General features: G+C 43.0%; 1 protein-coding gene across 1 annotated transcript in view; it reads left to right on the top strand.

Moving 5' to 3' along the window:
- LOC131935748 (potassium voltage-gated channel subfamily H member 2) overlaps positions 1–16,007 on the top strand; it is a 79,680-nt gene that overhangs the window by 11,837 nt on the left and 51,836 nt on the right. Inside the window, exon 3 of the mRNA XM_059292389.1 lies at positions 15,689–15,820. Within this exon, the coding sequence (XP_059148372.1) occupies positions 15,689–15,820 (132 nt within the window). The remainder of the gene's footprint in view (positions 1–15,688; positions 15,821–16,007) is intronic.

The following is a 16,007-nucleotide window of genomic DNA, read 5'->3' as shown; positions in this document are numbered from 1 at the left end:
ACAAGGCAAAGGAGACAATCACAAGGCAGTAGCTTCTATCACTGGGCAGATCACAGGGCTGTAGTAGACACGTCCATTAAGCAGGGGAGAGTATCGATGGGTAAGAGAGACTACCGGACATGACAAGGGTCTGTCAATATTAGCGTGGGGGCTTGCCGGGAAAGAAGAAGATTCGGCTGCTACCGACTTAACCCTCAACATGTCTTGTATCTGCCGGTCTTGGTTTTTGTATCTTCCGGCATCGACGGTATTTGTTCTTGTATCTGCAGGCTGTGTGTGTGTATATATATATATATATATATATATATATTGTTACGACCCCAAGTGATCTTTACCTGGGTTTGGTCCCATCGAGGAGGGCCAGGTAATTAAAATGAAATGCTTAGGCATGTTAATGCACTGGCCAGGGTAGGCCGTGAGAATCTGGGGTTCTTGACGCAGTTGACCACGGATTAGATTTCACGCTGAGGGGCGTGGCAGAATGGAGGTCTTAGGGACTCGGCCATTAACGTGGTCAGCAGCCCGTGATTTACGGCTGGGAAAACCTTCCAGGACGGACGGAGCCGAGGGGACGGTCATGTCCTGACCTGACCTGGGGGTCAGGCTCGATTAACAAGGTTCCCACACTAGTCAGGGACGACTTGAGTACTTTAGGAGGGTAGACCGGAGACTAGGTGGACACTCTCGACAGACACTCGGGACACACACACGGAGACGGACGGACGTCTCGGATAGCTAGGTTTAGGGGAGACAGACATGGGTCGTCTATGTGAGCTAGTGGAGAGCCACGACATGTACTAGACCTAGGCTAGATAGACAGTTAGGGACAAGTAGGGTAGTCGTACTAAGAACTTTAGTTGTTGTAGTTACTTGTGTATATTTCTGACTGTTGTACTTCGGTGGCGGGTTAATGTTAGATGTTGTATTTTGTGGCGAATAAATAGAGATTACTGAAGTTGGCTTTTATTTATTTTTATTTTTCTTCTTCTTGTTTACGATTACGTAACAATTGGTGGCTTGCGTCCGGAATTGAATAGACAACGAGGCCATAGTTGAATAGTTTCTTTTGATGCCATGTTCAGTTGGGGGCTCACGAGCTTGTGTTTTAGTTTTAAGTTTTAGGAGTAGTGAGAGTAAAGTTGTTCACGGAATCAGGAGAGATTTCCAAACATTGAGTAAGTAGCGAGCTTATCACCTTTGTATTGACACTGAGTTTATTATGCTGTTTTTATGTTGGTCCAGTAGAGCTGGAATTTTTATTTTTATTCAGTATAGCGGGAGGGATTAATGCCCAGTATACTTGAATGTTTTTTGTTTGGTCCAGTGGAACTGGAGTGTTCGGGTTTATTCAGTACAGCTGGAGGGTCATTCCCAGGTACGTGAATAAATTCGTAATTTTTATTTGGTTTGCTCAGTATAGCTGGAGGGTCAATTCCCAGTATACGTGAGTGAATCGTTTGTGATCCAGTGTAGCTGGATATCTTAGTTTGGTTGGCCCAGTATAGCTGGTGTCTACCTATTTCAAGTGTCAAAGGTGATAGCCCTACTTTTAATGTTTAAGTTAAAGTGTTTGTTGTAAGCCACATTTTCTTAGTAGTTAACCGCCACCATTTAGCTGGATAAGTTCCGTAAGTGTGAATCATGGACGTAATGAGTTTTATGGAGTGTCCAACTCTAGAAGTTTTAGACAGGTTTTGTCGCGTAGAGTTGTTGCGTCTAGTTGAGGAGCTAGGACTAGAGGTTGATGTCTCGGATAGAGATAGAGTTCTACGAGATCATATTTGTGTTGAGTTAGTGAATACAGGTAGATTAGAGGAGGAGTGTCTAGACTCGATAGAATATTATGAGATCGGACGTATTAGGGTTGAAGAAATTGAGAGAAAGTTTCAAGTTAAGTTGTTAGAGATCACGAGAGAAAAAGAGGATAAGTTGTTAGAGATCAGGAGGGATATATTCATGTCAGAATCTTGGAAGGAAATTGACATTAAAAGTTTAGAGAAACTGTTCGGACATGAAGTGAAACTATTAGAGATCAGGAGGGAACGGGATTTACTTAGGCTATGGGAGGAGGCGCATCTTAGTGGATTGTTTGACTTTCCAGAATCTGTCTCTGTTTTCTCTCAGGCCAGTGTAGTAGTTTCCGAGGATCGGTATAGAAATGAAGATAGTTCGTTGTCTGATAGAGTTGGTAGCGAGTTTTGTCAGTCTCAGACTAAGGCTGCCACTAGCTTTGGCTCAGTCCCTGAAGTCGACTCTAACCTAGCACAACCAGCACAAACGTCAAAACGTGCTGATAGCTTACGAGTCGAGAGTTGTGTGCCGACAAGTACTGAAGGCAGTCAGCAAGTTATTGGTTTAGATAAAATCACGGCGACCACTCTAATGTTGACCAGTCATGAAAAGGGGCTGTCAATATCTGACCCAGTGGATACAACCACCGATGATATCACGGCGACCACTCTGTTATTGGCCAGTCATGAAAAGGGGCTGTCAATATCTGACCCAGTGGATACAACCACCGATGATATAACGGCAACCACTCTGATGTTGACCAGTCATGAAAAGGGGCAGTCAATATCAGAACCAGTGGTTACAACCACCGCTGAAATCACGGTAACCACCGAGAGAGTGAATACCCATGAGAACAGGCTGTCCTCGTCTGAACCTGAACCAGTAACTGCATCTGATCAAGACCTTACTACTTGTCATCTTGATGGCGTCATGACCTTATCCGGAGGTCATGTGAATGGTGACCTACACCTTCAGTTAAACGAGTCAACGAATCTTCTGCCAGCCTCGGTAACAGACGAAATTGTTACCCATTGTCTTGGAGGTGAGCCTAACACGGGCTGTCCTCCCATTATCACAGCAGTGTTTGATTTCTCCCCGACCAAGTCCAGCAACCCAGAGGCCATGACCTCACCTGGAGGTCACGTGGATGGTGTTCTACATCCAGAGATAGACGAGTCAACGAATCTTTTGCCAGCATCAGTAACGAACAAAATCGTTACCCATTGTCTTGGAGGTGAGCCTAACACGGGCTGTCCTCCCATGATCCCAGCAGTATTTGATTTCTCCCCGACCAAGTCCAGCAACCTGGAGGCCATGACCTCACCTGGAGGTCACGTGGATGGTGTTTTACATCCAGAGATCGAGGAGACGGTGAATCTTTTGTCCGCGTCGGCGACGAGCCAAGTCATTACCTCTTGTTTTGGAGTTGAGCCTAACTCAGGCTTCCCTCCCCTTATCTCGGAGCTGATTTATTGTTCTTTGACCGACCCGGGGAAGATCGGTAATGTGACCTCAGCGGGTCACACTTCTCCCGTCAACCGAGAATGTGTACATGTGAGCGCATATCACCTCACTTTCACAGAGACGGGGCGTGAAATCGACCTCTCTTTGTGCGGCTCGGTGTATTTGTTGTGGGCGGATAATATCTCCGTCACTAAAATTGTGCTGCGACGTTATAAAGTTCGGCTAAAGATTTATATTTACGAACTCATGATGACCCGCAAGACGGAAACATAAGGACAATGTGTACCTTTGAGTTTCAAGCCTGTTATAGAACTGTTTCCTATATTGACTGTTTCATGTTTTCCCAGGATGCAAGTGTTCTAATCAAAATGAACTGTTTTCAGGCTTAAAGAATGTACCCTTTTACATGTCTTGTTTGAAAAAAAAATTTGTTATTGATGTTTTACATGCTGTTGAATTCGTGACAGTTTTTAATTGTATTGACAAGTTTTGTTGACTGATGACGTAACTATCAGTAAAACGAAGACTGATGGTTTTCAATCTTAGCATTATTTGCGACAGTGACACATGTGTTGCAGATTTGCTGTTTTATTTACTTTGATGTCTATGTTTGATGACATCGTGTTTGGGGTATTTAGTCAAACTTGTTATTGTGACTAAATCATCCACGTTTCTTATCTTTTTAGTAATGATTATGTTAAAGGGATTTAGTCCCATTTAGGTTTATTCTGGGACTTTTGAGGAATTGTGAGATTGGTATGGTTGTCTAGTAAGAGATGTTCAATTAATTCACCATGTGGTGGCGAATTAATTTCTTGAAGGGTGGGGGTGTTACGACCCCAAGTGATCTTTACCTGGGTTTGGTCCCATCGAGGAGGGCCAGGTAATTAAAATGAAATGCTTAGGCATGTTAATGCACTGGCCAGGGTAGGCCGTGAGAATCTGGGGTTCTTGACGCAGTTGACCACGGATTAGATTTCACGCTGAGGGGCGTGGCAGAATGGAGGTCTTAGGGACTCGGCCATTAACGTGGTCAGCAGCCCGTGATTTACGGCTGGGAAAACCTTCCAGGACGGACGGAGCCGAGGGGACGGTCATGTCCTGACCTGACCTGGGGGTCAGGCTCGATTAACAAGGTTCCCACACTAGTCAGGGACGACTTGAGTACTTTAGGAGGGTAGACCGGAGACTAGGTGGACACTCTCGACAGACACTCGGGACACACACACGGAGACGGACGGACGTCTCGGATAGCTAGGTTTAGGGGAGACAGACATGGGTCGTCTATGTGAGCTAGTGGAGAGCCACGACATGTACTAGACCTAGGCTAGATAGACAGTTAGGGACAAGTAGGGTAGTCGTACTAAGAACTTTAGTTGTTGTAGTTACTTGTGTATATTTCTGACTGTTGTACTTCGGTGGCGGGTTAATGTTAGATGTTGTATTTTGTGGCGAATAAATAGAGATTACTGAAGTTGGCTTTTATTTATTTTTATTTTTCTTCTTCTTGTTTACGATCCCCTGACTAGTTCGAAAGGATTAGAGAAGGGGGTACGTAACAATATATATATATATATATATATATATATATATATATATATATATATATATATATATATATATATATATATATGTATGTATTTATTTATTTATTTATTTATTTATTTATTTATTTATTTATTTATTTATTTATTTATTTATTTATTTATTTATTTATTTATTTATTTATTTATTTATTTATTTATTTATTTATTTATTCATTTGTTTCTTTTTTTATTTTATTTATTAATTAATTTATATATATATATATATATATATATATATATATATATATATATATATATATATATATATATATATATATATATATATATATATATATATATATATATATATATATATATATATATATATATATATATATATATATATATATATATATATATATATATATATATATATATATATATATATATATATACATATATACATATATATATATATATATATATATATATATATATATATATATATATATATATATATATATATATATATATATATATATACATACATACATATATGGGGTAAGTACCTAATTGAAAACCCCAGAGGATTTTGTATACCATCCTGGTGTTTTAACGAAAAAAATACGAGATTAGAAACAGTTTCCTGCCATAAATTTTCCACAGCGGGTAACGTAAATGTTCTTCAAGATGTCCCAGTTCCATCATAAGCTGATCTGGAAACAAATTGAAGTTTTAAATTCCCCTAACCACCATATATTGTCCTCAAAATATCCCGTCCAATCTTCACGAGTTAGTGGTGGTGGTGGTGGTCTCTATCTGACCGTGGATGTTGATGTGTGAGATGGTGTGGAAACAATATCCAAACAGTACCTGGCTAGTCAGTTGGAGGGGGGGGGGGGGTAAAATTAGTTTGGTTTGTTCAGTAGTAAATTTCTCGCGACGTGTTTAAAGAATCTTCAGACGAGGAGAGTTCTTGTTGTGACTGTGACGTTGTGTTCTTGACGTTGTGTACTTGACATTGTGTACTTGACAGCCGTGCGAGGCTGGAGATCTTGGCATGGGGCACTTGTTGCAGGTCTGGTCTGGCTTTTGAGCACGTTTTTTTTTCTTTAATTGCTTCCATAGGTCTCGGGGTTTCGTTTTAAAGTTGAAAATTTAAAGGTCGGTGCTGGGATGGTGTCTGACAATGCAGTTTATTCGTCTAACTTAACCGAACCCAACCTTTCTACTTGACCCAACCTTTCTACTTGACCAATGACCCAACCTTTCTACTTGACCCAAGACCCAACGTTTCTACTTGACCCAATCTTTCTACTTGACCCAAGACCCAAACTTTCTACTTGACCAAAGACCCAAACTTTTTACTTGACCAATGATCAACCTTTCTACTTGACCCAAGACCCACCCTTCTACTTGACCCAAGACCCAACCTTTCTACTTGACCCAACCTTTCTACTTGACCAATGACCTGACCTTTCTACTTGACCCAAGACCCAACCTTTCTACTTGACCCAAGACCCAACCTTTCTACTTGACCCAAGACCCAACCTTTCTACTTGACCAAAGACCCAACCTTTCTACTTGACCCAAGACCCAACCTTTCTACTTGACCCAAGACCCAACCTTTCTACTTGACCCAAGACCCAACGTTTCTACTTGACCCAAGACCCAACCTTTCTACTTGACCCAAGACCCAACGTTTCTACTTGACCCAACCTTTCTACTTGACCCAAGACCCAACCTTTCTACTTGACCCAAGACCCAACCTTTCTACTTGACCCAAGACCCAACGTTTCTACTTGACCCAACCTTTCTACTTGACCCAAGACCCAACCTTTCTACTTGACCCAACCTTTCTACTTGAACCTTTCTACTTGACCCAACCTTTCTACTTGACCAATGACCTGACCTTTCTACTTGACCCAAGACCCAACCTTTCTACTTGACCCAACCTTTCTACTTGACCAATGACCTGACCTTTCTACTTGACCCAAGACCCAACCTTTCTACTTGACCCAAGACCCAACCTTTCTACTTGACCCAAGACCCAACCTTTCTACTTGACCCAAGACCCAACCTTTCTACTTGACCCAAGACCCAACCTTTCTACTTGACCCAAGACCCAACCTTTCTACTTGACCCAAGACCCAACCTTTCTACTTGACCAATGACCCAACCTTTCTACTTGACCCAAGACCCAACCTTTCTACTTGACCCAAGACCCAACCTTTCTACTTGACCCAAGACCCAACGTTTCTACTTGACCCAAGACCCAACCTTTCTACTTGACCCAACCTTTCTACTTGACCCAAGACCCAGCCTTTCTACTTGACCCAAGACCCAACCTTTCTACTTGACCCAAGACCCAACCTTTCTACTTGACCCAAGACCCAACCTTTCTACTTGACCCAAGACCCAACCTTTCTACTTGACCCAACCTTTCTACTTGAACCTTTCTACTTGACCCAACCTTTCTACTTGACCAATGACCCAACCTTTCTACTTGACCCAAGACCCAACCTTTCTACTTGACCCAACCTTTCTACTTGAACCTTTCTACTTGACCCAACCTTTCTACTTGACCCAAGACCCAACCTTTCTACTTGACCCAAGACCCAACCTTTCTACTTGACCAATGACCCAACCTTTCTACTTGACCCAAGACCCAACCTTTCTACTTGACCCAAGACCCAACCTTTCTACTTGACCCAAGACCCAACCTTTCTACTTGACCCAAGACCCAACCTTTCTACTTGACCAATGACCCAACCTTTCTACTTGACCCAAGACCCAACCTTTCTACTTGACCAATGACCCAACCTTTCTACTTGACCCAAGACCCAACCTTTCTACTTGACCCAAGACCCAACCTTTCTACTTGACCCAAGACCCAACCTTTCTACTTGACCCAAGACCCAACCTTTCTACTTGACCCAAGACCCAACCTTTCTACTTGACCCAATGATCTAACCTTTCTACTTGACCAATGATCTAACCTTTCTACTTGACCAATGACCCAACCTTTCTACTTGACCCAATCTTTCTACTTGACCCAAGACCCAACCTTTCTACTTGACCCAAGACCCAACCTTTCTACTTGACCCAAGACCCAACCTTTCTACTTGACCTATGCACGACCCAACCAATAAAAGCTTACACCCCGAGTCCTAACACCCCTATGGGAATCTATGAAATGGAACCTTCCACCAAAGACAAGAATAGCTGCCTCGTTCAGTTCCAGGTCACGTGACAATAGACACAAGTCAAGTGTACCGTGCGACAATAATAGAAGGAATCAACACAAAGTTTAAAAAAAACAGTCTAAAAAAAGGTAGTGTTAAAACTGTGATTAAAAGAAGCCATTGTTGACAAGAAGAAGTCAATGGGACCATTAGCATTAGAACAAAACACGGTGTGACGTCACAACCAAGTCCGCGTATTCAAACACAGCTTTTTTTTAAAAAATAAATTAACATTATTTAACATTATTTATACTATTCTAGGACTTTCTACGTCATATGTGTAACAATGACTACGTCATCCATATAATTATTCGACCAGCTACGTCATCATTACTATCTTATTACCAGCTACGTCATCACGACGGCTAGATGACGGCGTCATCTATAATACTATTACCTCACAATTTCGCAACACCAGAACGTCCCCGCGTCCCACAAATACCACCCCCCCCCCCCCACCCATCCCTTTTTTCACCCTACGCCATTGAATTTTCATCACCACTGGGGGATTTTTAGTAAGAAAAAAGAGAAAATTTTAAAATCGCTCTTCTTTCAAACAGCTGACCTTAGTTTGGGAACTACGGTCCAATGCTTACCCCTCCCATGTTTTCCCTCATCCATATCCTTACCCCAAATATTCTCTCCCTTCCCCACACCTATCCTTAAACCCCCTTACCATCCCCCCCACCCCCCAGCCCTACTGTCCCCGTGAGTAGATCACAAGAGAAATAAGGCAAAGCTGGTTAGAGTGATGTCAACAGGCGGATCCCCCATGTGAGAGGGGTGAATAAAGGCGTGGTCCAGTGCCACCCCCACCACCCCCACCCTCACCAACCTTCCTTTCATTCAGTTCTAATCGAATGAAGTTTGTTTGAAATGTCTTCGGTTTAACGGACACAATGGGGAAGATTGAAAAAAAAATGACAATTTTTTTTTAAAGAAACATCGTTTGGAATCTCTGGATCGGTAGGGTTCTGGGTGGGTGTGGTTGTGGTGTGGCGGGTTGGTGTGGTGGGGATGTGGTGTGAGGGGGTGGTGGGGTTGGGATGTGTTGTCAGGAGGGGTCGGGGCTGTGGTGTGAGGGGATGGGTTGTGGAGTGAGGAGAGGGTGGGGGGTGTTGTTCTTATTTGAGGTGGTTGTAAGGGTGGGGGTGTGGGGTGTGGGGTGAGACGGGATGGGAAGGGTGGGGTGGGCGGGATACGTGTTTATACATGTCAAATGACAGAATTTCTGCAATCCCAAATCTCCGTAAAGCATTACACGTGTAAACTATCGCATATCTCCGTAAAGCATTACACGTGTAAACTATCCCATATCTCCGTAAAGCATTACACGTGTAAACTATCCCATATATCCGTAAAGCATTACACGTGTAAAGTAGATAATCCCATATATCCGTAAAGCATTACACGTGTAAACTATCCCATATATCCGTAAAGCATTACAAATGTAAAGTACATAATCCCATATATCCGTAAAGCATTACACGTGTAAACTATCCCATATATCCGTAAAGCATTACACGTGTAAACTATCCCATATATCCGTAAAGCATTACACGTGTAAAGTAGATAATCCCATATATCCGTAAAGCATTACACGTGTAAACTATCCCATATCTCCGCTAAGTGAAAGTGTTACACATGTAAAGTGTATATTAACTCAGAAAATACTGTACAGCAGGTAGAAGAACTAATTACCTCATTACCACTAATTAGTTTCTTACACGTAGGTCGAGTTAGGTAAGATAATTAATGTCATCTAATTACTAGTTGCACAATGTTTTTTAAGTTGGTGCTGTACATGCTATTCTGAATTCTACTCATACAAAAGTAACCGATTATCAACTAGTTGAACCTTTATCAACTAGTTGAACCTTATTGTGTGAGCGTTTGACCATCAGACTGACCAGTTGTCTGTCGGTCTGATCATTTGTCTGTTGTCGACCAACTAGAAAATATGATAATGTCTGTAGCAGACTGGGGGGACAGGCAAACACACCCACACACACACTAACACACACACACTAACACACACACACACACTAACACACACACCCACACACACACTAACACACACACCCACACACACACACTAACACACACACCCACACACACACTAACACACCCACACACACTAACACACACACCCACACGCCCCACCCCTCCCACAAATACCTACTTTGGAACACTGAACTGCCTCTAGACACGAAACCAGTGGATTGGTTTGTTGACGGCACTTGGGCTTGTCTTTTCTCACCGCAGTCTCTGGGCATTGGCACACTCCGAATGGTGGTAAAGATAATGGTGGCTTGGTAACGGTGGTAAATGTAATGGTGGGTTGGTAACGGTGGTAAAGGTAGTGGTGGTAAAGATAATGGTGGTAAAGGTAATGGTGGTAAAGGTAATGGTGGTAAAGGTAATGGTGTGCTGGTAACGGTGGTAAAGGTAATGGTGGTAAAGATAGTGGTATTTGTAATGGTGGCTTGGTAACGATGGTACTGAGTTGGTATTCGGCACAATAATGAGTTGACATAATGATGTGCTGTATCTGTTGAGATAATGATGATGTGCTGTGTCTGTTGTGAAGAGTGTAAAAAGAGTTGGGTTAGGGTTAGGTCTACTGTATGAGTCATTAGTTACAAGGTCCTTCTGACCTTATGACGTTTTACAGTGAAAGACCTTTCCGCATAATTAGGATCGACATTAAAGAACTAATGCTAGTAAAGCAGAGAGCTATGTTTCTTGTGTCCTTATAAGTTGAGACTTTAGGTCCTATTATGTCTCAGAGGTCCACATAATCACGTGATGTCCTACATCAGAGGACAACCGCCAACCTGAAGCATCCAAGCTAGACAAACCACTGACAGCCAACACAGCTTTTTACATTATCCCCCACCCTCCATTACACTTCCTAGATTTCTATTCTTAGAACACACTTAATGATACGTCACTTATAGGTAAACTTATTACCTTTTCCCACCTGTATGTAGGGCGGTAATTTGACAAGAAATGAGGGGAGCTTTTACCACGGGGAGCCTGGTGTCCGTGTTTGCGTGTCCAATCAAATAGTCCAAGGCTTCTTTCTTGTGATGTTTTTCTACGTCGGTCACTGGAACTATTTTTAAAATTAATTTACCGCCATCAGTGAAGAAGCTGCAGAAGTTTTGGTCGTCCTCTGGAGGTGTGTTGGACAGTGCAGTCTGTCCGTCTGTCTGTCGGTCGGTGGGTTAGTCAGTCCTCTCCGTCTGTCTGACCGTCTATCTGTCAGTCGGTCGGTGGGTCAGCCAGTCAATTAGTCAGTCAGTACTTCTCTCCGTCTGTCTGTCTGTCCGTTTGTCTGTCTGTCTGTTTGTCCGTCTATCCATCTCTCCGTCTTTGTGTCTGCCCGTTTGTCTGACCGTCTGTATGTACGTCGTATCTCGATCTGTCCTTCTGTCCATCTGTCTGTACGTCTGTCCTTTTTATCCTCTGTCTGTACGTCTTTTTTTTTTCGTCTGTCTGTACGTTTGTCTGTCCGTATATCGATCTGTCTGTCTGTCTGTCCATCTGTCTGTACGTCTTTCAAAGATGCTTTGAACGTATCTCGTGCCGATGTCATTGTCTCCATCGAACGAAACTTCCAGACCTGATCTCCTAACGTCCAAATTTGTGTTTTAAACTGATGAACTAATGCTGCTTTCAATAAGAGATATCCCATATGTGTGTGAAGAGGAGGGGGGGGGGACGTTCACGAATTGTGTCTAGTTGTGTAAGGAGGGGGAGGGGGTGACATCGCTATTTTCTTTTTATAAAGCGAGCGAAAGAAAATTTGATTTAACCGGCTGTCGAGAAAAAATACATGAACGCTTCTCGTCTGTTTATTTACTAGGAAAGTGAAAGTTGGAGCTTCCGCAAATCAAATAATACACCGCCGTCCATCCATCAATGGGTAATTTACTAGAGGTTGACAGGGGAGTCAACTCGTCCTTATAAATAATGGTCAGGGGCAGTAACTAGGCTGGCTTTGTGGGACAATGTGTCACGTTGAGAGGGGAAAAACTGTTGATGGGTGGTGGGGGGGATTGTTGGTGGGTGGGGGACAAACTGGGGGTTGGTAGGGACAAATTCTTGGTGAGTGGGGGACAAACTGGGGGTTGGTAGGGACAAATTATTGGTGGGTGGGGGACCAATTCTTGGTGGGTGGGGGACAAACTGGTGGTTGGTAGGGACAAATTCTTGGTGAGTGGGGGACAAATTCTTGGTGAGTGGGGGACAAACTGGGGGTTGGTAGGGACAAATTATTGGTGGGTGGGGGACCAATTCTTGGTGGGTGGGGGACAAACTGGTGGTTGGTAGGGACAAATTCTTGGTGAGTGGGGGACAAATTCTTGGTGAGTGGGGGACAAACTGGGGGTTGGTAGGGACAAATTATTGGTGGGTGGGGGACCAATTCTTGGTGGGTGGGGACAAACTTTCGGTGGGTGGGGATATATTGCTGGTGGGCGGGTTATAAAACTGGGTGTGTAACCCAATACTTTCAGGGAGTTTTGACGTAATTCCAAACATAGGCTGGTGAAGTACTTGAATTTAGCTTTGGTTTCAGCTTTGTACATTTTCTATTTGCATATTTAAAAACGGAATACAGTCACAAGTTTGAGACCATTTAGCTAGACCAGGACTATTTAGCTAGACTGGGACTTTTTAGCTAGGCTGGGTCCATTTAGCTAGACTGGGACCATTTACTGGGACCATTTATCTAGACTGGGACCATTTAGCTAGACTGGGACCATTTACTGGGACCATTTAGCTAGACTGGGACCATTTAGCTAGACTGGGACCATTTAGCTAGACTGGGACCATTTAGCTAGACTGTGACCATTTAGCTAGACTGGGACCATTTAGCTAGACTGGGACCATTTACTGGGACCATTTAGCTAGACTGGGACCATTTAGCTAGACTGGGACCATTTACTGGGACCATTTAGCTAGACTGGGACCATTTAGCTAGACTGGGACCATTTAGATGGACTGTGACTGTTTAGCTAGGCTGGGACCATTTAGCTAGGCTGGGACCTTTTACTGGGACCATTTAGCTAGACTGGGATCATTTACTGGGACCATTTAGCTAGACTGGACCATTTAGCTGGACTGGGACCATTTAGCTAGACTGGGACCTTTTAGCTAGACTGGGACCATTTAGCTAGACTGGGACCATTTAGCTAGACTCGGACCATTTAGCTAGACTGGGACCATTTAGCTAGACTGGGACCATTTAGCTAAACTGGGACCATTTGGCTAGACTGGGACCATTTAGCTAGACTGGGACCATTTAGCTAGACTGGGACCATTTAGCTAGACTGGGACCATTTAGCTAGACTGGGACCATTTAGCTAGACTGGGACCATTCAGCTGATTGATTAAACGCGTCCCGTCCCCCGGGGACTCGCCGAGATTATCCGGCACCTTGCGGCCGCACCCATTCTCTTTAATTAGCCCTGGAACCAATTAGCCCTGGAACTAATTAGCAGTGAAAAGAAGCGGGTTCCATATGCCGTCCTCTGACACCTAAGAGCAGGCTGGTACCGTTGATTCGGTTCCTGCCATCACTGGCCAGATTTCTTCTACTCACCCCCAAACCTGTTACAGAGCTCGTTAATAAATTATTACTGTAATTAGTTGTAAATAATTGAGATTAGTTTTTGGAGAATGTGTCCACTTTCTTTTGCACTTGGGGTGTTTTGTTGTACTCTGAGGATTTAAAGGAGATTTGAATTTCACCTTACTTTGATTGGCTTTCTTTCAGTGGGATAATTTGTTGCTAATATTCTTGATTGTGTAATCATAATTGACCCAAAAAGTAATCATCTCTCTGCGGTGTAGCGGTTCTTGATTTAGTGGCAACAGTGTTATTGAACAACCCGTGACAACCATTTCAAATCTTGCTCCAACCCAGCATCGCAGTCGAACAAGACGACAACCATAAGGACAACCCCTACACGACAACCCGACAGCAATATTTCTTGTGGGGAAATCTAAAATTTAGCATTCCCAGATTTCCTCTTTATCATTTCTTGTCCAGCACATAGAATGTTGCCAGATTTTTGTCTACAATATGTTTGTATCTAACATCTATAATATTGCCAGATTTTTTGTTTACAACAGTTTTGTATCTGACATCTAGAATCTGCCAGATTTTCATCTTCAACATTTTCGTATGTGACATCTAGAATGTTGCTAGATTTTTCTCGCCAACATTTCGTGTTTGACATCTAGAATCTTGCCAGATTTTTATTTACATTTCGTATCTGACATCTAGAATGTTGCCAGATTTTTCTCTCCAAAATTTTGTGTATGACATCTTGAATGTTGCCAGATTTTTCTCCCCAACATTTCGTGTCTGACATCTAGAATGTTGCCAGATTTTTCTCCCCAACATTTCGTGTCTGACATCTAGAATGTTGCCAGATTTTTCTCCCCAACATTTCGTGTCTGACATCTAGAATGTTGCCAGATTTTTCTCCCCAACATTTTTATTTCTCCCTCCGGGAAATGATTGCATGAAACCACCCAAGCGTGATAAATTAAACCACAAAAAATGCTCAACGTTGCCGAATGAGGGTGCATTGGGTGTGTGGATGGGGTAGGGGTGAGAGGGAGGGAAGGGGGAAGAACTCCTTGTTAAGTTTTTTCCCTCTATCCCCGCGGTTACGAAACCAGACAGTAGATCTTTAAACATTGCTGTAAATCTCAACCTAATATGTAAGCCGGATAGCATGTAAGTGGTGACCTTGACACAAATATGACCTTGAGAATTGACCTGAATAAGTCCGCCTTATTCCCCAGCCTTCAATCTGTCTTACTGTGACGTTAGGGTTAGGGTGAGGGTTAAGGCAGAGTCAGGCAGAGTCAGGCAGAGTCAGGCAGAGTCAGGCAGCGTCAGGCAGCGTCATCTAACCCTAGACTAATCAGGTTCATATGTGGGACGTTAGGGTTAGGGTGATGGTTAAGGCAGAGTCAGGCAGAGTCAGGCAGAGTCAGGCAGCGTCAGGCAGCGTCATCTAACCCTAGACTAATCAGGTTCATATGTGGGACGTTAGGGTTAGGGTGATGGTTAAGGCAGAGTCAGGCAGAGTCAGGCAGAGTCAGGCAGCGTCAGGCAGAGTCAGGCAGCGTCATCTAACCCTGGACTAATCAGGTTCATATGTGGGACGTTAGGGTTAGCTTTGTTAACTTTGTTAGCCGGCACTTTGTTTACCAACAATTTGTAAACACGCGTTTATATGTGCATCATTTAGCATATCATGTATGTATTACTTCATCAATAGGCTTGCCATATGATGTATATATCACTCCACTAACAGACTTAGCATTCGTAAACAGATTTATAACAATGAATATATCATTGCGCTAACAGGCATGGCACATAAATATATCACTCCACTAGTAGACTAACATTTCACGTGCATATCACTTCATTAACAGACTTAGCACCTAATGAATATATCACTCTGCTAACACTTGACATATAATATAGACATCACTCCACCAACAGATATGGCACATAATTATCACTTCACAAACTGACAGAATTCACACTTTTATGTTCTACATTTCCCCCCCCCCCCCATCCTATGCTACCAGCACCGAGTCGTTAGTAACGGCGCCATTTTGTTTCTACAGGCACCAGGTTCCTGTGCAGCGTGCTGGTGGCCCCCGTCAAAAACGAGACTGGTGACATCATCATGTTCATCATCAACTACGAGGACATCACCGAGAGCGCTTCAAAAAACGAGCTCAAGAAGTTCACAAACAGTAAGTACCACGCCGGTCGATGTTGGGAGAGTTCGAACTGACGTCATCGATGCCTGGAACTTATCCGAAGAATGTTCTAATATCGTTTATGATCTAATCAAATCTAGTTTATTTAACAACGTGAAGTAAGCAATGGTTCCCAATCTATCAAACAGATGTCCCATAATCACACTGTTTTACAATCAAA

This window comes from Physella acuta, unplaced genomic scaffold (assembly GCF_028476545.2).
Source record: "Physella acuta isolate Inbredline_101_S28 unplaced genomic scaffold, ASM2847654v3 ptg000156l, whole genome shotgun sequence".
NCBI classification, from domain to species: domain Eukaryota; kingdom Metazoa; phylum Mollusca; class Gastropoda; family Physidae; genus Physella; species Physella acuta.
This window is presented reverse-complemented; position numbering and strand designations above follow the sequence as displayed.